At 37.8% G+C, this 22385-nt stretch overlaps 1 protein-coding gene across 1 annotated transcript; it reads left to right on the forward strand.

The window, feature by feature from the left end:
- Nucleotides 1-1929: 1929 nt before the first annotated feature.
- On the forward strand, nt 1930-22360 carry dnai7 (dynein axonemal intermediate chain 7). The gene is made up of 16 exons (XM_073837770.1): nt 1930-2043; nt 13721-13738; nt 14772-14859; nt 14942-15033; nt 15165-15269; nt 16839-16976; nt 17115-17249; nt 17324-17427; nt 17504-17804; nt 17889-17997; nt 19545-19708; nt 19783-19969; nt 20076-20290; nt 21119-21277; nt 21792-21905; nt 22011-22360. Exons 1-16 carry the CDS (start codon nt 1930-1932, stop codon nt 22284-22286), a joined length of 2319 nt encoding a protein of 772 aa, XP_073693871.1. The 3' UTR covers nt 22287-22360.
- The last annotated feature ends 25 nt before the right edge of the window (nt 22361-22385 follow it).

The following is a 22385-nucleotide window of genomic DNA, read 5'->3' on the forward strand; positions in this document are numbered from 1 at the left end:
GGCAGTCTGATGGACAAGTCTAGCTTTGATGGATGCCAGGAGAATGTTACTTGCCTGACTGCATTGTGCCAGAAGTTTCCACAAGTTTGGTGGAGGAGGTGTAATGGCTGTTTTTTAGGGGTTTGGAGTAGGCTCCTTACGTCCAGTGATGGGAAAGCTTAATGCTTGAACAATGGTGTGCTTCCAAATTTGTGGGAAGTGTTTGGGGAACTCCCTTTTTGATTCCAGCATGACCCATAAAGACATGGTTGGATGAGTCTGGTGTGGAAGAACTTGAGCCCTGACCTCAACCTCATCAAAGACCTGAATGAACTGAAACAGAGATTGTGAACCAGACCTTCTTGTCTAACACCAGTGCCTGGCCTCACAAATGCTAAACTGGATGAATAGGCAAAAATTCCCACAGAAACACTCCAAAATATTGTGGAAAACCGAAGAGTGGAAGCTGTTGTGGCCGCAAAGGGGGGAACAACTCTATTTTAAAGCTGTAAGCAGTGTTGAAAGGACCCTCAACCTGTGCTCCACCCACTGGCTTTAGGAAAGCAGCGAACAACCAAATTTGGTGTTGATCTGATCTCTAGGAGAAGTTCGTTTAAATACAACACCTGAAAATGGCACAAAACTTGCAGAGAAATATCAAAACAGACTTCCTATTGGGTTTCGGTCTTCATACTTCATAGACTTTTTTTAGGTAGGTATTGGTGTGTTGGAATTTCCTACATGTATTTGAAAACTTAGCTCGAACTCGATAGGCACTTCATTGAAACTTCAGAAACCCATATCAGATTCATCATATTAGTACATTTTCACCACTTTTGGCGTCTGTGCAAAGTTTAAGCATGTTTAGACCCAAAAATGCAATTAATTTTGGAGAAAAAGAAGAAACTGAGCAATTCCAATATGGCTCTCGCACCATTGGTGCTAAGGTCCCAATTAACGTCCCTGTCCTCGCTACCAGGCAGTATCAGGCAATGACTTTGCAGGCAGCGTTTTTGAATGAAGGCACCTCATGAAACTGATTTCAAACAGGCTTCTGAGGCAGCATAACGGTTTAATGAAAAACAACCAAATAGAATGAGTTTTGATGATAAGTGAACAAATATTTAATTACTATAATGCTGATTTCTCGTTAGAAATAACATAAAAAGTGCAAAAAGTTAGTCAGAAATATACATTTACACAAAAACTATTATTTTTTAGCTCAACTGTCCGGAAATGGAACACACAGATTTGTGGGATATCAAAGGCAGTGAAGGATACATCTATGCTGCCTGCAAAATTCGATCAGAAGGAGGTACCTCCAGAGACAGGAAGTGAAGCAGAATTTAAATTCAGACATGCCTTGATGCCTTCCTGCCTTGGAATGCTGCCTACAAAGGCAGCATTTTAGAGCTTTCGGACACAACCACTGTGTTGCAGTTCCTTTTAAAGTTTTTTTCACTGGGGCAAATGATATATTTTTCGCCAAAGCCCATTTTTTATGTGCATTGGCACTTTGCAAGCTTTAACTGTGGACCCTGGTAGCTCTGAGTCAGTTTGTTATCAGGTGAACTGCACTGAAAATCAAGAGAGAAAACTACTGACTGCTCCCTCTGTGGCTGGCCAGGCAATAAATCGCCGTAATGTGAAACTGAGCTTCTTATTCTCTCATTTCCCTCCAAAAACAAACATGTCTGAATGGTTCACCACAATAGACAATGTGCATTTGTTCAACTGTATAATTCAGCATTACGTGCAGCTCTAGTCCTTAGCATTAGCAATTAGCGCTTGCAAGCAGTATGGTCATTAGCTCTTCTGCACAGCGAGAGAATGGGATCTTGCTTCTGCGCTGGCATGTCCTGGCGCGCAATAATGCCCGCTGGTTGAAATGCCCCATGGCTCCTTGACTGACATAGCGATGGTTTGCTGGATGGCTGAGCTGGCACAGAGATGGCCAGTCTGAGTCACACAAAAAGACAGAGACCGACACACACGCCTGCCGCTTACACACCCACCTGCAGCAAAATTGGCCACATCCAAAGCCCCAAAGAGACTTACTCACCAGTGAGACTTCTCTCTCATTCGTTCAGCCAGGCAGAGGCCCCCCTTTCTCTCTTCTGCTCCTGAACCGAATCGGGCCCCCCGTGTTCAGACAAGGCCCCTGTTGATGGAGGTGATTGGGAAGACGGTGAAACCGCTAGACTCTCAGGAAGGGCCAGAGATGCAGAGCCGCAACCAAGTCATCTGTTAGCAATCGAGCAACGGGGCCTGATATTAAAGTGTCATGCGGGTCACAGACTGAGGTCTCAACGCCCCATAAGGAGCCCTACTGTTTCAAGACACTACTTTCCAGCTGCAAATACGCGTCGGGAGGGTATTGGAAAATCTCTATACAGTATGTTTAAGAGAAAAGACCTTTGTAATGACGTAAATGTAATTATGGTACCAGTGTGGGTGGCTTGAGTGGTTTAGAAAACCCAAGGAACAAGTTGCGATGGTGAATTTTTATGTTTGTAAACACTTCCAAGTAGCCAAGCAGCACTGACGGATGCTTTCAGACCAATTTCTGATCTGCAATCCAAAAAATATTCAAGGTAATTTTGTGTATGGACGGAGGAAAACAGCGAAAGGGTGGAAAAAAAAACCTTAAATGTGACAGGAGACGTTAAGTTGCTGTCCCTGACAAGAGTTTATGGAAAATGAGTGAGGCGTGATTCTTTCCCTACATTACCGCAAGGCCGTGTTAAGCCTTTGAATGTGAAAAAATGGGCTAAAACTTCAGCAGAGGCAGATAATGTGAGAGAAGAGCGGATAAACGCAGATCTAATGTCACAACAACGCGGCACAAAAAAGCGTCAAGGGCCCAAAGCCGCTCTTCATCAAACCCTGTTATTTAAACATTTAACGCAACAGTGGAGGGGAAAGGCAGGAGATGATGATGATTTGCGATTTAATGATTCCATCACTGTATTAGGGGATTAAGATGTCCGTGGAAATAGATTAGTTCTACATCCATTTTCACTCTGACTGGCAGAGACCCAAAAAGCTCAGAGATGGAAATATGAAGAATGAGGCGTGCTGTGACAGATGGCGCACAAGTGACCTGAAGAGCGCCAGCAAGAGCACTACCGCCACCTGCTGGTGGTGACAGGAACATATCACCTAATTTGACAAGGTTATAGAAATAGTTCAAAATAAAAATGTGCTTGTTACAATTTACTTACGTGTGATGAGAAGATTCTAGCTCAAAAGTCAGTGAGTTGAAGCTGAAAACCAGATGAGTCAATGAGATGAGTCAGTTTATAATAAACAGGATGATCTGGATCACATATAGAACGACTCGTTAATATGAGTTCAACTCACCAAATCCAATTCACCAATTCTTGAGTTAACAGCTCACTGGAAATGAAGATTATCTGTCAATAATATGTTAAGTCTGTTTCTCACACAAAGCTACTTTGTAAGAAGTCTTGGAAGATATTTAGGGAAATCTTCAATCTGTTCAAAAGTTTACACCTCTAGCTTTTAATGCATTGTTTTTCCTTCTGGAGCATCAGTAGCATCAGTGAGTATTTAAACCTTCTGTAATAGTTGCATATGAGTCCCTCAGTTGTCCTCAGTGTGAAAAGATGGATCTCAAAATCATACAGTCATTGCTGGAAAGGGTTCAAATACACAAAAATGCTAAAAAACTAAGAATTTGTGAGACCTGAAGGACTAATTTTATGGTGCCGTTTGGCATTTTATGACTGTAGCCAAACTGTTTTTGTCAGGAAAACTGTGTGAAGATTTTTCTGAAATATCTAATTTGCTTTCCAATAAAGAAAGAAGGTCGCAAGCTCAAATCATGGTCATTTACAGGCTCTTGCGCCTCCCGAATAATCAAAATGAGGCCACAAAGTGTTGAGGGAACTATTATTAAATGATCAAATCTTCAGTGCTGACTCGCTCTTCTCCAAACCATCAACTTCAGCGATCTCAAGTCATTACGCTTTGGCTTATGCAAGGTTTAATTACAAGAGCGTGACCCTCCTTCTGCTGTTCCCGATAACATCAACGATGTGGCGGGAACGGTCACATGCTCAAACACGCCGGAGCTCAGGAGTCAATTAGTCGAGAGAACAAAGGAGACTTAGAAGGATGAGGAAAAGACAAATAGAAGACAAATCCTGCAAAGGGAAATAAACAGCAACTTGAAGGGTGTGGGGGGAACAGATGCAAAAGAAAACAACGCAAAAGTGGCTGCAAGTTCATTAATTAGAATTTCAAATCGGACAAACTTGAGATGACAGCAGCGTGCTTGTCAAATCAGATCATGGCCTAGCAGAGCGGAGAACCTCCTGGTGCTTGGAGCCAAAAGCAGGAACAGCTCATCGCAAACAGCTTCCTGGGGACTGTATGTGTATATGGGCGTACAAGCGCGTGTGTGTGTGTGTGTGTGTGTGTGTGTGTGTGTGTGTGCGATTACTGCGGCGTGTAAGCCGTCTTCATCGCCTCTGATTACTGCGGCCTGCCTTTTTCCCGCCTGTCCGCCCTGAGATGTCACTCTCCCCCTAAATGAGAAGTGACAATTAAAACATTCTCTTAAGGCGCTCCAAATCAAGATGTGCTGGCAAGGCTGGCTGAGTGCCTTTCTCCACAGGGCCGGAGCATACGAGGTGGGAGGCCACAGAAACTGTCTGATCTCCCCCCCGGGCATGGAATCAGGGGTTAAAGTGATGACGGCTGTCCTCAGGCCTAGCACCAGCGGGTAAGACAGAGTAACACACCCTCTCAGGGAAGTAGAGGGTCCGTGGAAGAAGAGAGAAGGCTGAAAATGTGTCTTTGAGGGAAAGGAGCGACAATATTAAGGACTTGATTGACTGTGTGCTACTTCAGATGATGAGGGGTAAATAAAGGGAGTGTGAGAAAGCGAGAAAGACGATTTGAAAGGTTTAGCTGAGTCAAGCTAATTTCACAAAGCACATCTTCAATCGGTCAAAAGGGGTTGGGGATCAAGAAGCAAGAATCAAGTACCTTTAAAAAGAAGTACTGGAAACAAATAACTTTGGTTTCATTAATTGCTCTTGACCGTGCCTGTGGACGAAATACTAAAATACATGTACAATGTTTTTGGTATACTATTCAATAACAGTGCAACTGAAGATGTTCAATTCTCAAACTAATGACACTTATGAGCAGCTCATTTTAGTGAATCAAACAGCTCAGATTTAAACTTGTGTAGTTACTGATTGGTTGTTCACATAAGTGCTGCTGTTTTTGTTAATTGAAATGAAGCTGGAACAAAATAAATAAACATATATATTAGATTAGCAATGTAAATTTAAGAAATGAAAATTAGACATGGTGCATTGCCAACTAACTATAAAAATAAATTAAAGCTAAATATAAAAAAAAAACTAATAAAAATGGCAAAAGGTAAAATCTAAAAATCTAAAATAAAAGCTTAATGAGCACTAATAAATCTAAAATAATACTGGTTTTGTCAGTAGTATTTTATAAAAATAAATGGATCAATAAAATGTTACCATATTTTTTTTAATCTGTTAGTAATAAGTATACACATAAAACACAGTATATACTGTAGTTAATTTATGCCACTGTAGATGGACTGTAGAATGTTATTAAAATGTCTATGTAAACACGTTTGCAAGAATTGTTTTAAATTTACTATTACAATTAAATATCAATTGAATTTCATTTCTTTTCTCCAAGTGGTGGCCAAAATTATTAGACCACTAGTATTTTCACCAGCTAAAAAATGTCTTTAAGTCAGTTATTTTTATCTTTTGCTGTAGTGTGTTAGTAGAAAATATCAGTTTACATTTCCAAACATTCATTTTGCCATTAATTGTAATAATCCAGTGAGATTTTTGTTTGCACAAGGAGACTGACAACAACCAGTGCTCCACATAGAGATCTGATCTCATCCTCAAATAGTCTGTCTGGAATGACATGAAGAAACAGAACAAACTGAGACAGACTAAATCCAAAAGAACTGTGGCAACATCTCCAAGATGTTTCAAGAAACCAACCTGTAAAGCTACAGTACTGTTAAAAGTTTTAGGCACTTGTGTAACAATGCTGTAAAATGAGGATGCTGTCAAAATAATGTCATCCATATGTTTTCTTTATCTATTAACTTCTATTAACTGTGTGAACATCAGATCTCTGTGTGGAGAACAGGCTGCTGTCAGACTCCTTGTGCAAACAAAAACCTCACTGGATTATTGCAATTATTGGCAAAATGAATGTTTGACAATGTAAGCTGATATTTCCTACTGACACACTACAGCAAAAGATAGAAATAACTGACTTAAAGCCATTTTAGCTGGAGTGCTAAAAAAATCAATACAGGAATCACTAGAAAACTAAAACAGAAATTATTAAAAACCTCTTCTGAGAGCTTTTTCTGCATGTCAACTTCTGCTTTAGCATTGTACTACTCACGTATTAGAGAAATGTGATATGGTATAACTATTTATATTGTGTTCTACTTTGGATGAATTGCTTCTGCTTTCATTACCATCACATACAAGTCAATTTTGATGAAAGCATCTCAATAATTAAATAATAAACATACATTTCCTGGCAAAAGCACACCACTGCTTACAGAAAAAGAAAGCTTGAGAAAGGGATATGGATTTGTCTCTGTGTGTGGGACACAGTAGAGAAAGAGAGGTTGTTTGGGCAGGATACCAGGTCAGTCAGTAGACAGCTGCAGCGCTAAGGGAGATGAAGCCAAACTAGCCTGGCCTCAGCGAGGGCACAAAGATCCAGACCCCCACCCTACAGAGACCAAAGTTTCGGAGCACAGCCAATGAAGGATCCATTTCAGATTTATCCAAACTCTTTAAAGTAGAACAGAGGTCATCAACTGGAAAGGATGAGAACAAAGGGGCATCAAGTCGAGGCTTATGATTGTCGCACCTTTACCAAGAAATATGTTTTTTCTAGAGACCTTGGCACAGCCACTGAGCAAGAGACAACACAAGCATACAAAATCTGTATTACAAAGACTCTAGAAAGTGAAATATCTAAATGAAATTGCATAAAATAGCAAATTATCAAACCAAGAAGGATCTGCTAATCAATGGACACTAAAACTTTTCTCTGAAATAACTTTGTTGAGATGATTTTCTAGTGTTAAGGCAGATGGAAGCTGTTTTCTGTTTAAATTTGTGACATTATTGCTTTTTATAACATTATATCTCCCGATTTTGACTTGATATCTCACAACTACATAACTGAGACTTTATATTTTGCAGTTGTCTATTCGACTTTTACAGTTAAAGTCAAAAGTTTACATACACCTTGCAGTATTTTCATTTAGTACTGACCTGAATAAGACATTTCACATAAAATACATTTACATAAAGTCCACAAGAGAAAATAATAGTTGAATTTATAAAAATTACCCCATTCTAAAGTTTACATAAGCTTGATTCTTACATTTTCTGAAGAACAGAGGGCGGTTTAACTGTTCAGGACATACAAGGGACTCATGAACAACTATAAAAAAAAATGGTAACACTTTACAATAAGGTTCATTAGTTAAACATTAGTTAGTGTATTAACTAACATGAACTAACCATGAGCAATACATTTGTTACTGTATTTACTAATCTTTATTAACATTAGTTAACAGAAATACAGTTGTTCATTGTTTGTTCATGTTAGTTCACACTCCATTAACTAATGTTAACAAAATTTTAATAATGTATTAGTAAATGTTGAAATTAACATTAACAAAGATTAATAAATGCTGTATAAGTGCAGTTCATTATTAGTTCATGTTAACTAATGTGGTTAAGTAATGTTAACTAATGAACCTTATTGTAAAGTGTTACCAAAAAAATAAATAAAAAAACACAGCTGTGGATCATTCAGTTAACAACACAGTATTAAGAATCAAGTGTATGTAAACTTTTGAATGGGGTCATTTTAATAAATTCAACTATTATTTTCTCTTGTGGGCTATATGTAATTGTTTTTTTTTAATCTGAAATATCTTATTCAGGTCAGTAGTGAATAAAAAAATAACATGCTTTTTGTATGATCCCTCTTATTTTGGTCAAATAAATGAACATTTTGCAGATTCTGCAAGGTGTATGTAAACTTTTCACTTCAACTGTATATCTCTCACAATATGACTAATTTCTCATTTTATTTTAGGTGCCATTTTGAACATGATATCTATAGTTCTGTCATTTGAAACTGTGACTTTATTAAAATTCCACACATTTTTTTTTATGCGACTTAAGTGTCCAAAGACGTTTTAAAGCCACTGTAGATAAAGACAACAAGCATTCTGACGTCCGATGCCCGAAAGGAGTGAGCATAACAACAAATCTCAAGTTTCTGGATGCTTTCCATGTTACATTGTTTAAGCCGAGATTTACAGGAACGTTTAGACGGCGAGTGCCCGCTGGCTTGGCGCTGTCAAGCGTTTGCAGCTTTAATCTGATCTATTATGCTGATGAGTTTGACTCGTTTCCAGAGCCTTCAGTGGCTTCACACTCACACAGCGAGCTGGCAGCCGACTCCATCACCTGCGCTGGTGAGCACACCGACACTTTGTCACTCAGTCACACCTGATCCGAGTCCAAAAGCGGGTTGTTCACACCAATTCTAGTTCACGTTCTCTCCTCGAGCGTGCCAAGAGAACTCCTTTGTCTGTGGAAATTTAAGTAAGAGGAGGTGTGCTTCTCTTCCTTCCTGGGATCCTACGTGTGTATGTGTGTGCGTGTGTTTGGAAGAGAGGCATGAATGAATTAATGATGTCTAAAGTAAGTAGGGCATGTTATAATGATGAATGTGTGTAAAGTGTGTTCATAGGACAGCGGAGCAGGAAGTAAGTGTGAGCGAGTGGAGCTCAGCTTCAGCCCTGCAGCTTCTAAACTCTAAGAGACGCTCTCCAACAAACCCTCTCATATATCATCACAATACACAGTCCCAGCACTCCTCTCCCTCATTCCTATGTGCTCTCGCACCCCCTTCAGCATACATGCACGTTTTCTACAAGAAGCTTTAGAATGTTATAAGCTGGAAAGTAAAGCATAACAAAACTTAAATGGATAGTTCAATCATAAATGACATCTTATACTCACCTTACATGTTGTTCCAAGTCTGTATTTCTTTCCTCCCTGGAACGTGAAAAGAGAAGTTTAGCAGATTGTCCCAGGGTGCTCTTTTCTCTGCAATGTCCAAAAATGCATAACAAAGGAATTTTAGAGGCGCAGAGGAGTATTTTTAGTGAATAATGAGTTCTTCATGAAGCGCCATCACATGACTTTAGAGAACTTAATGATGTTGTATGGATTTTATGGAGCTATTTGTCTTATACAGACCATATACCACCAGTCTATCAGTTTTTATTTTAATATATTTTAACATTTAATTTATTCCTGTAATGGATGCATTTTCAGCAACCATTATTCCAGTTTTCAGTGTCACATTATCCTTCCGAAATCATTCTGATATGCTGATTTGGTGCGTAAGAAACTTTTTTAAATCATTATCAATGATGAAAACAGTTGTTAAGTAACAATTTTCTGATTTTTTTTTTTTTTTCAAGATTCTTTGATGAACAGGAACTTAAGATGAACAGCAACACTACCAGTCAAAAGTTTTTGAACTGTAAGATTTTTTTATGTTTTTTAAAAGAAGTCTCCTCTGCTCACCAAGCCTGCATTTATTTGTTCCAAAATACAGCGAAAGCAGTAATACTTTTACTATTTAAAATAACTGCTTTCTATTTTAAAATGTAATTTATTCCTGTGATCAAAGCTACATTTTCAGCATCCTTACTCCAGTCTTCAGTGTCACATGATCCTTCAGAAACCATTCTAATATGCTGATTTACTTTTCAAGAAACATTTTTTATTGTTATTATTATTATCAATATTTAAAACAGTTGAGTACATCTTTTTCGGGATTCTTTGATTAATAGAAAGATTCAAAGATCAGCATTTATCTGAAATAAAAAGATTTAACACTATACAACATACCATTCAAAAGATTTCCATTTCAGATAAATGCTGTTCTTCTGAACTTTCTATTCATCAAAGAAACCTAAAAACTGTTTTTTTTGAGCAGCAAATGAGAATATTAAAATGATTTCTGAAGGATCATGTGATTGGAGTAATTATGCTAAAAATTCAGCTTTGCAATCACAGGAATAATTTACATTTTTAAATATATCAAATAGAAAACTGTTATTTTAAATAGTAAAAATATCTAAAACCTTAGCTGTTTTTGATGTACTTCGGATCAAATAAACGCAGGCTTGTTGAGCAGAAGAGAAAAAAAAACATTAAAAATCTTACTGTTCAAAAACTTTTGACTTGTAGTGTTGCTGTTAGTTTTAAGTTCTTATCTATCAAAGAATCTTGAAAAAAAAAAGATTTCTGAAGGATCATGCGACACTGAAAACTAGAATAATGGCTGCTGAAAATGCAGCTTTGCCATTACAGGAATAAATTAAACGTTTAAATATATTAAAATAAAAACTGTTGTTTTAAACTGTAATATTTCACACAGTTTTACTGTATTTTGGATCAAATAAATACAGCTTTGGTTAGAATAAAATACTCCTTTTAAAAATGACACCTAACTTTGGAATGGATGAAACAAATAGGGTATCTCTAAACTGTCACTGAGCTGATGATAAAGTAGAAACCTTGCAATCTTCTCTTCATGACTGCAAAACGACAAAACATCCAAAGGCAAATCTGCAAACTCAACGGTAGGAAATTAAAAAAAAAAAAGCCAAAAACAAAAACAAAACATCCCCCGTCCACGACAGGCATGAAGACAAATCCAATTATTTGTGTCTCATGTTGCAAATTTGTTCTAATGGATGGAATAGGAAAATAAATAAGTGCCTGCAAAAGGAAACAAAGGGATGCGATTTCTAATTAACATGAAAGAGAGACGAAGAGACGTGTTAGTAAACCCATCTTTCATCCTTCTCCTCTCCTCATAGCCGGCACATTTGTTTGTGCCCGAATGTTGTCTTTTAGAGGGAAGCGTGTTTCCGTTTCGCCAGCAAATTAAATGTCAACAGATTTAACATCGGCTCCAATCTCGTTTTTTTTCTGGAGCGGTTTGTCGATTTTATTGTTCATTAAGCGTTTTTTTTTCTTTGCATTGCTTGCGCTCAAGCGGCTTTATTTGTCACATCTTGGCTTTGAAGATCACAAAAGCCCGGGACAATAATTAGGTTTAGTGTAATTACGAACTGAGCATAATGAAAGAGTTGAAGGGAAATGTCTGGCCCTATCTGCTCACTGCCTCTCTCCGGATAACCATTAATCCCACATTAGCCCTGCACTGTCACTCTAAACAACGGCTTTGAGAAAGATGGTATGATCAGATGACCCCTTCCAGGTCACACACAAATGCTGAATGTGATATCAAAGATGTGCAGAGGTCAGATCACTCCAGCTGCTGCTTGAAAAACAGGAGTTTAGATCTTGTCAGCAAGCCGCCTGCACCCTTAACAACAGTAATAATGAAGGAGAGGAAAAAAAAGTCATCCATCCAGACTAAATGTCAGTAGCGATGCAAATAAAAGCTTCCATAATGATCTGACTCTACCAGAGAATTATAAAGCGGGAGGTTGGCCTCACACAAGCCTAAACCAGCAATATCTAGTTTGCTGTTGTTCAACTCAAGCTAAGTTCAAGCAAGTGGTAAATGGCTTTTTTTCTCGTTTTGACAAGAAAACACCTTTTTCGATTAGCTTTATAAATACTCCCGTAACTTACCTGATTTAGGGCTTTTATACACTCCATGCTGTGTGTCAATGAGCATGTGACAACTTCTGTGCCTTCTGTGAATATCTGCAAGCTCTTATGGCTGTTAGGAGACACGAGCTGTTTCCGTCACGTAGAGTGTAGATACTACAAAGGGGAAAAAATTGAATGTTTGTTAGTTAGTTTGCTCAAAATTATTATTTAAAAAATGTATATCGTCTCATTAATTACTCACCCTCATGTTGTTACAAACTTGTGCGACCTTCATCTTCACAACACAAATTAAGATATTTTTGATGAAATCCGAGAGCTTTTTGGCCCTGCATAGACAGCAACGCAACTGAAAGGTTCAAGGCCCAGAAAGGTAGTAAGGACATTGTTAAAACAGTCCATGTGACTATTTCATCAGTGGTTCAACTGTAATATTATGAAGCTACGAGAATACTTTGTGTACAAAGAAAACAAAAATAACATCTTATCAATTTCTTCTGTTCCGTGTCAGTCTCCGCCTCCATTCACATGCTTTGCTGTCTATGCAGGGTCAGAAAGCTCTTGAATTTCATCAAAAATATCTTAAGTTGTGTTTTAAAGATGAACAAAGGTTTTACAGGTTTAAAACAACATGAGGATGAGTAGTAATTTTAATAGATAGATATGGCACAACATTATATTTACAAACAATATCAACGATCCAAACAAATGTAATGATGTTATTGTCTGTCTGTGTAACACGCGGCTGCATTTGTCAAGACAATGTCACGCTCCTGTTTCGGTGTCTGGATAGACATGTGGTGTGTAAAAGCACACAGATGAAACTCCAGATGGCGAAGACAGACCTGTGCAGCGTAATGCAGGGAAGAACAGCCTGGGTGTGTGGACAGGTTCCCAAAAGGCTGTATGTGCGGCTTCTGCCAGCCTTCCTCAAGACGGACGAGGACTCTCCTACACATATAAGTGCAACTTACCTTTGACCAGCAGATGATTTTAGGGCAATGACTTTAATAACATCACTTCTCAAAGGTTTACTCACTTTGCAATGGGGCAGTAGCTGAAGATAAGATCACCTTGAGCTGCAACTGCAAAGAAAATGAGAATTTCGTTTAATATTACATTAACAAATAGGCATAACTGGTATTCTTTTATAACTCTGCAAACTTTATTATGACTGGAATGTGTCAGGCTTTTTATAAATAGCATTACTATAACAGTCTAGTGTGAAGTAGAAAAGAAAAGTAGCTAAATTTAGACACTAAATGCTGCATTTTAAAACGATTTCACGGTTTACAGTTTGCATTTGGAATGTCTCAACACGGAGAAAAAATGTTTTAAGTTAACTAATCATAAAGAAAAGCAATATGCAAACAGTGTAGCATGACATGCTATGGAGTGAACATTAAAACAATCTTTGTGCTCAAAAAACAAAAACGAATTTATCTTTGGCGCCATCTAGTGTAAAAAGACTGGGTTATTAAGCGTGACCAGGAGATGGCAATATTGAACCTCTAATGCAAGCTTATTTCTTACAAAATCAATAAAACGCCACTGGACTACGGTATCAAGCCGCTGATAGCACTTTTAATGCTTGTTTGATATTTCATCACCGTATTTTCTTAGGGGACGTTTTCTATAACCGTTTCCCGCTGATTGTTTTCTATCTTGCGTGCGTCGTCTCCATAGTGACAGGACGCCCTGCAACTGCGTGAGAGCTAGTGAACATGGTGAGTTAAGTTTTACCAATGTTTTAAAGACAAATGTCAGTGAAATTACAAACATATGCATATATATGCAATAAATCTTCTTTATATGACTTCTGGCTTCATATTTATTAAACAAGCAGGTAAAGCGAAAGAGACAGAATGTTATGTTATGTTTAACTTAACTTACCATCCTGGTAACTTGTTAGCAGTGTTTGTCTGGTTTATTATTTCCCTTTTTTCAATAATGTTTGTTCCTTAATTAGTTTATTTTTATGTCTTTAACAGCCACCAAAGGATGGAAAGGTATGTTGTTTGATATATGTTTGTAAACAGTTTTCAACTTAAAATGACCTTTAATTGTATTACAATTATAAATGTTTGTAGGTCAGCTTTAGTTAAAAAAAAGTAAAATCTCTTTAAAAATCTTATTTAAAAAATAAAGTCTTTTATGCTCATCAAGGCTGTATTTTTTTTATCAATAATACAGAAAAATACAGTAATATTGTGAAATGTTATTACAATATAAAATAATGTTTTTTATTTGAATATACTTTAACATCTAATTTATTCCTTTGATCCTTCAGAAATCATTCTAATATGCTGATTTATTATTAGAATTATCAATGTTGGAAATATTTTTTTGGAACGTGATACTTTTTTTTAAGGATTCTTTGATGAATCAAAAGTTAAGAACAGCATTTATTCAAAATATAAACCTTTTCTAACAATATAAGTATTTGCTATCACTTTTTATCAATTTAACACATCCTTGTTGAATAAAAGTATTAATTTCTTTAAAAAAAAAAAAAAAAAAAGAAGAAAAATTTACTGGCCCCAAACTTTTAAACTGTAGTGTATATTGTTAGAAAAGATTTATATTTTAAATAAATGCTGTTCTTTTTCCATTTTTATTCATCCTAAAAAGAAAAGAAAATTAGATTTTCCAAAAAAAGTAGATAATAATAATAAATGATAATAAATCAGCCTATTAAAATGATTTTTAAAGGATCATGTGACACTGAAGACTTAAGTAATGAAAGCTAAAAATTCAACTTTGATCACAGGAATAAATCAGATTTTAATGTATATTAAAATAGAAAAACATTATTTCAGATCATAATAATATTAAATTTCTGTATTTTTGATCAAATAAACACAGCCTTGATGAGCATATGCTTTTTAAAAAACATTAAAAATCTTACTGATCCCAAACTTTTGAACGGCAGTGTATATATAAATTTGTAAAATATTTGTAGAACAGCTTCAAACTTAATTTTAATTATGATTATTTTTTAAATCTTGATTTAAACAAAAATAATTTGCAATTTAGGTCCAGTCTGCGAAAAAGAAAGGAGGAAACATCAGCAAGGCTGAAAAAGAGAGACTGCAAAGAGAGGCAGATGAACAAAGACGGAGAGAGGAAGGTACGCCTGCAATATTAATTCAATTAATTTTAAATGCATTTTAATTGATACTAAATCTGTACACTGTGTTTCTGTCCTGTAGAAGAAGCTCGTATCATTGCTGAGCGTGAGGAGATTGAACGGCTAGAGAGGGAGCGCATAGAACAAGAGAAACAAGAGCAACTTGAGTTGAAGGTCTGATGTACTTTCCATTTCGTGTTGCAGACATTTCCCCGCAGGATTTAGTGCATATGCAGCTGTCTTTACTGATGGATTGCGTATGACAAGTTTAAATGTGATTGATTGACGTCTGTCAATGTCCACAGGACAGAGAGCGCAGAGAAGATGAGCTGAATGAACTGCGGCACATTCTAGATGAGAATCACTCTGCAGTCACTGCGTGGGAATCTGAATGCAAGGACAAAGCTAAGGTACAAAACTCATGTACAGTCGTGGCCAAACGTTTTGAGAATTACATAAATATTGGAAATTGGAAAAGTTGCTGCTTAAGTTTTTATAATAGCAATTAGCATATACTCCAGAATGTTATGAAGAGTGATCAGATGAATTGCATAGTCCTTCTTTGCCATGAAAATTAACTTAATCCCGAAAAAACTTTCCACTGCACTGTTAAGAAGGCTTCAGGGCGTCCAAGAAAGTCCAGCAAGCGCCAGGATCGTCTCCTAAAGAGGATTCAGCTGCGGGATCGGAGTGCCACCAGTGCAGAGCTTGCTCAGGAATAGCAGCAGGCAGGTGTGAGCGCATCTGCACGCACAGTGAGGCCAAGACTTTTGGAAGATGGCCTGGTGTCAAGAAGGGCAGCAAAGAAGCCACTTCTCTCCAAAAAAAACATCAGGGACAGATTGATCTTCTGCAAAAAGTATGGCGAATGGACTGCTGAGGACTGGGGCAAAGTCGTATTCTCCGATGAAGCCTCTTTCCGATTGTTTGGGGCATCTGGAAAAAGGCTTGTCCGGAGAAGAAAAGGTGAGCGCTACCATCAGTCCTGTGTCATGCCAACAGTAAAGCATCCTGAGACCATTCATGTGAGGGGTTGCTTCTCATCCAAGGGAGTGGGCTCACTCACAATTTTGCCCAAAAACACAGCCATGAATAAAGAATGGTACCAAAACACCCTCCAACAGCAACTTCTTCCAACAATCCAACAACAGTTTGGTGAAGAACAATGCATTTTCCAGCAGGATGGAGCACCGTGCCATAAGGCAAAAGTGATAACTAAGTGGCTCGGGGACCAAAACGTTGACATTTTGGGTCCATCGCCTGGAAACTCCCCAGATCTTAATCCCATTGAGAACTTGGTCAATCCTCAAGAGGCGGGTGGACAAACAAAAACCCACTAATTCTGACAAACTCCAAGAAGTGATTATGAAAGAATGGGTTGCTATCAGTCAGGATTTGGCCCAGAAGTTGATTGAGAGCATGCCCAGTCGAATTGCAGAGGTCCTGAAAAAGAAGGGCCAACACTGCAAATACTGACTCTTTGCATAAATGTCATGTAATTGTCGATAAAAGCCTTTGAAACGTATGAAGTGCTTGTAATTATATTTCAGCACATCACAAAATCAACTGAAACAAAGATCTAAAAGCAGTTGAGCAGCAAACTTTGTGAAAACTAATATTTGTGTCATTCTCAAAACTTTTGGCCACGACTGTACACTCTTAAAAATAAAGGTGCTTCACGATGCCATAGAAGAACCTTTTTCGTCTAAATGGTTCCATAAAGAACCTTTAACACGAGGAACCTTTGTTTAATAAAAGGTTCTTTGTGGCGAAAGAAGGTTCTTCAGATTATAAAAAGGTAAGGAACAGATGGTTCTTTAAAAGAACCTTTGACTGAATGGTTCTTTGTGGAACCAAGAATGGTTCTTCTATGGCATCACTGTGAAACAACCTTTTAAAGCACCTTTATTTTTAAGAGTGTAGCTCTATTCAGACATCTCAGGTGCATTAGAAGATAAACTGGTCTCTGGTTTTATTAGTGGGAGCGTTACATGCGTTGCGATGGCAGTCCAGATCCATCGGTGCAGCCAGAAATCAACTCCTTCATCAGTTTGTGGAGAGAAGACTCAGAAACACAAATCAAGCAGGTCTTGGAGAACGGTGCTCTGGCTCTTCAGGTGAGTCTATCCAAGCCAGTTTTTAATGACTGAGATTATCCTGGAAAGTCAATAATCACTATTATTGCTGTTCAAGATACCTTCAGTTTTAAACATTGGCAAATAACTCATCCCGCTGTACCCGTTTGCCTTGGACAGTTGACAAACGAACTAGACTTTCTCTTGAGCGAAGCTCCCGACCCCAGTGTTGCTCAGCAGTATCGAGAAACACTCCTGTGTCTACAGAGTCTTATCCAATGGAAACTCAACCAGGCCACTGAGGACCTTCTGAAGGTAAGAGCTATGCTGAGATCATCCTATGAAGCTCACTTCTATTTCAACTTGTGTGTGTTTTGCTTTCCATTCAGTTTGCAAATTCTCATTCTGACATTGAGACTGGCAACATGCAGACTGTAGTCCAGGCTGAAAATATCACTCTTTGCCTGTGGGCAAATCTCAACAAAAACCCAAGGTTAGTCTGTCTTCAAGATGAATTTTAGACCCTATTGTTGGATAAAGGAAAAACTTGATAATTCGTTTTATTCTAGGTTTAAAGGTTTCCGGTTTGAAGAGGCAGGTCTGGGCTTTGAGTTGCCAAAGCCACTTGCTGTGCATGACATTGCTGTTCGGATTCTTCACACAAGATACGATCACCTGTCCCACCACAGCGAGCGAGAACAGCTCCAGAGAAGAAGATCCATGATGGAGAGCGTTCTTCTCACGCCACCAACTGAGAGCGCTGCAGCGGTGCAGGATGAGAAGATGGAGGAGGTTGGAGGGGATGAGTTAGAAAGCTCAAAGTCAGTGGAGGAAGACAGTCGTTCGGTCAGATCAGAGAGCAGAAAGAGGGTGAGTGAGGCTTTGATCATCTGTATGTACTTGTTTTCAAGTGGTTTCTGTTGCTGTTAATATCAGTGTGTGTCCATGTGCCAGAGTGCTGTGAGTGTGATCTCAGCTAAGGAGGGGAGAAAGAGCTCTTCAATCAAGCTGGAGGAGGAAGGAGAAAGTCAGACGGAGGGAATAACAACAGCATTAGAAGCTGGTTTGGTTCTTTCTTTTTATCTTTTCACTTCCTGACTTATTTCTTTTTTCTTATGTTAAAGAAAACCCTGGGTATTAAGACTTGTATGACTTAACATAACATAAACGATGTCTGAAATTAGTATAAAACCCACGAAAGATGTTACAGTGTACAGCTGAGTCAAGTAAGTCAAAAGATTACATACACCTTGCAGAATCTGAAAAACGTTAATTTTACCAAAATAAGAGGGATCTTACAAAATGCAAGTTATTTTTTTAGTATTGAGCTGAATAAGATTAATTCACATAAATACATTTACATATAGTCCACAGGAAAAAATAGTTGAATTTATAAAAATTACCCTGTTCAAAAGTTTACATACACTTGATTCTTAATACTGTGTTGTTACCTGAATGATCCACAACTGTGTTTTTTTTCCCTATGTTTGTCCTGAACAGTTAAACTGTTCTTCAGAAAAATCCTTCAGGTCCCACAAATTCTGTGATTTTTCAGTATTTTTGTGTATTTGAAGCCTTTCCAACAATGACTATATGATTTTGAGGTCCATCTTTTCACACTGAGGACAACTCATATGCAACTATTACAGAAGGTTCAAACACTTACTGATGCTCCAGAAGAAAACACAAAGCATGAAATTGAAGATCAGGGTTAATTTAAATTTATTTTGTCTTCTGGGAAACATGTATCTTCTGTAGCTTCTGAAGGGCAGTACTAAATGAAAAAATACAATATTTAGGCAAAATAAGAAAAATGTACACATCTTCATTCTGTTCAAAAGTTTACACCCCTGGCTCTTAATACATTGTGTTTCCTGCTGAAGCATCAGTACGCATTTGAACCTTCTGTAACAGTTGCATATGAGTCCCTCAGTTGTCCTCAGTGTGAAAAGATGGATCTCAAAATCATAGTCATTGTTGGAAAGGGTTCAAATACACAAAAATGCTGAAAAACCAAAGAATTTGTGGGACCAGAAGGATTTTTCTGGAGAACAGTCGGCAGTTTAAATGTTCAGAACAAAGAGACTCATGAACAACTGTCATCAAGCAAAAAAAAAAAAAAAACAGAATCAAGTATTAAGAATCAGGTGTATGTAAACTTTTGAACAGGGTCATTTTTATAAATTCAATTATTATTTTTCTATATGTAAATGTCTTCAATGTGAAATATCTTATTCAGATCAGTACTAAATAAAAAATAACATGCATTTTGTATGATCCCTCTTATTTTGGTAAAATAATTAAGGTGTATGTAAACTTTTGACTTCAACTGTATATCCATCGCCACCTGTAAACTATTTCAATAGCTGTGTTCATCACATCAGTATTTTATTTCCAAGTTAAATAGGAACGCATTTATCTAAGCATTTCATAGAATGTTTTATTTAAATTAATGAAAACTATTTTAATAGCTTTGGGTAATAATAGCAACAATGCTCAATATTGATTATGTTAAACATATAATGAATATCAAGTGACATGTGCATGACTAGTAATATCACTGTAATGGCTAGCTTCTTATAACTTATTACTTTATCAAATTTTCTCTAGATCAGAATGGTTTTAACTCATCACCAGCCGAACCTGTGATTGACAGTGCTGATGTACATATAGTGGATCTGCAGCAGTTTACACCCCTGGGCGGAGTCTTCTACTTTGATGTGTTCCATCTACCACCGCAGTCTCACATAGTGAAGGGCTGGGAAATGAGACAGGTACGTCATTGGACATAATCTCGGATGTCTGCAAGAGATCATAAAGCATAATGTGCATTAATTGTCATTCACAGCTGTTAGAAACTGGTCTCCAAGTCTTCCCCTATCCCACAGAGCAGTCTCGCGTTCAGAGCTCTACCTCAGTGAGGCCAGATGAACACAGCAGCACTGTTGCCTCATATCCTGTAGGGGTCACTGTAGCTCTGCCAGACTCAATATTGTTTCTGGAGGATCCACACGTGGCCCGTTGGGATCCTAATGGTGAACAAATCACACCACACATATGTAGCATCAGCTACAGCCTCTCAGTTATATTCATATGTTAGTATTTTACCTCAAACCTGTTATTGTACACCGCTTTCTGCAGGTCAGCACTGGCGGGCTGATTGCATTTCTGAGGCATCCTATGACGCAGAGACCCGCAGCATCTCCTTTAAGATGGATGCATTTTATGCCTTCACATTACTGCAGGAGTCATACGCTAATATGCCTTTCCAGTCATGGGAACTGAGGCCTCTAGGCCAAGACTCAGCTGTGTTCACAATCACTGGAGCTCTTATTGAAGTTAGCATCACTGTCAAGGCAAGAGAGGCCCTGTCCAAAAACACACATATTTGACAGTCCATATGTGACCCTGGACCACAATCTTAAGTAGCACTGGTATATTTGTAGCAACAGCCAAAAATACATTGTATGGGTCAAAATTATCGATTTTTCATTTATGCCAAAAATCATTAGGATATTAAGTAAAGATAATGTACCATGAAGATAATGTGTAATAACCATAACCATAACTATATCGAAACTTAATTTTTAATAAGTTTAATTAGTAATATGCATTGCTAAAAAACTTCATTTGGACAACTTTAAAGGCAATTATCTCAGTATTTAGATTTTTTTTGCACCCTCAGATTCCAGATTTTTTTTTTGTATCTCGGCCAAATTATGTCCTATCCTCACGAACCATATATCAATAAAAAGCCTTTATATTCAGATTTCAGATAAAGTATAAATCTTAATTTCAAAAGTGTATATGGCTGGTTTTGTGGTCCAAGGTCACGTATCTTAAACAGCATTTTCAATATTTAAATATATTTAAGGTTTATATGTATTAAAGATCGGTAAGCCAATTACAAATAAATCACTTTATAATTACCATGAAGTATGGGGGGAGTCACACCATGACATTTTGCAACCTGAAGAACCTTTGCATTGCCCAAAAATCTGATATTTTGCCTGTTTGTGCATGTTGATTGGAATTTTTCATGTATTTGACTAAATCTCATTTATCAGTAACAGTATACCATCAGTTCATGGGCAGGCTGTTTGAGATACATACTGAAGACTATAAAAAATTATTTTCTGTCTGTGTGCATCATCAGTACTGATCGTTAGCTTTTTGTTTCTCAGGGTAAGCAGTGTATGCTGCAAATGGAGGAAACAAAGAACCTAGATCATCTTCTAGGGAAGTGGATGAGCCCCTCAGAACTGCAGAAGGCCATGCGGAGAGCTGGAATCAATATATTTGTGAATGAGTATTCAGACAAGTACGTCAGCATCAACCCAAAGGTAACCAAGGAGCTGAATGTCCTTAAACTCTTAAAAATAAATGTTCCAAAAGGACGTTTTTGCAGTGATGAACCATAGAAGAACCATTTTTGTTTCCTCAAAGAACCTTTCAGTGAACAGTTCTTAAAAGAACCATTTGAAAAAAATCCAAAGAACCTTCTTTGACTATAAAGAAACTTTTTTGCATTTGAAAGGTTCCATGGATGTTCTTCTTGGAACCATCCATGCCAATAAAGAATCTTTATTTTTAAGAGTGTACACGCTCAAAAACCGTTTCTGTACTGGCATTGATATTTCCATGAAGAACCTTTAATTTTAAAGTAAACAGTAGGGTTCTTCATAGTGGAAATAGGTTCTTTATGTTATTAAAATGTTATTCTGTGGCATCGATGTTTAACCCTCCTTTCAGAACCCTTATTTAAGAGTATAGAGGTTTTTTCCAGTTAACTAAACCAGTTATAGAAACCCATGACGTAACAACTTACATTTTTATCCATGTTTTTTCCATTTCTAGGACCCCTTAATAGAGCATACAGTGTATGAACAAATGGCTCTAATGTCCTCAGCCGTAGCTTTTTCCTGGAGCCGCTGGAACACGCAGTGCGGACAAGAGCACCTTGTTATTCAGGTGCGTCATACCGTACAGACCGACTGAAGCACTAATGAACTACTTTATATAGATGTTCTTTGTAAGCAGGCAGTACCTCTGACCTTTAACCTTTTGACTCTGTAGGCGTGTGAACAGTTGGAGGCAGGGCCTGTGGCTGAGGCGGCGTGGTCTCTTTACCTGCTGGGTGCTCAGAGGAACCAGCATCTGAAGATGAAGGAGCATGACGACAGCTTCTCTCCTGAGCTGGCCGAGGGCAGCGAGTTCCACTCCACCTTTCTGCACCTGCTCAGACAGGACATGAGCACAGATGGCCAAGCCAGAGTCCGGCAGTCTCACCATCTCTACACAGACACCGTACAGAGGCTTCTGTGTGCAACACGTGTCCTCACATATTCCTGAGAAGAGAAAGCGTATGCATCCAGAAACAGACTATACGCATATACACTGATATATAAAATATTTGATACCTGTTTTGAAGTCATTGCAACATTTTGATGA

Source organism: Garra rufa, chromosome 4 (genome assembly GCF_049309525.1).
Source record: "Garra rufa chromosome 4, GarRuf1.0, whole genome shotgun sequence".
NCBI classification, from domain to species: Eukaryota; Metazoa; Chordata; class Actinopteri; order Cypriniformes; family Cyprinidae; genus Garra; species Garra rufa.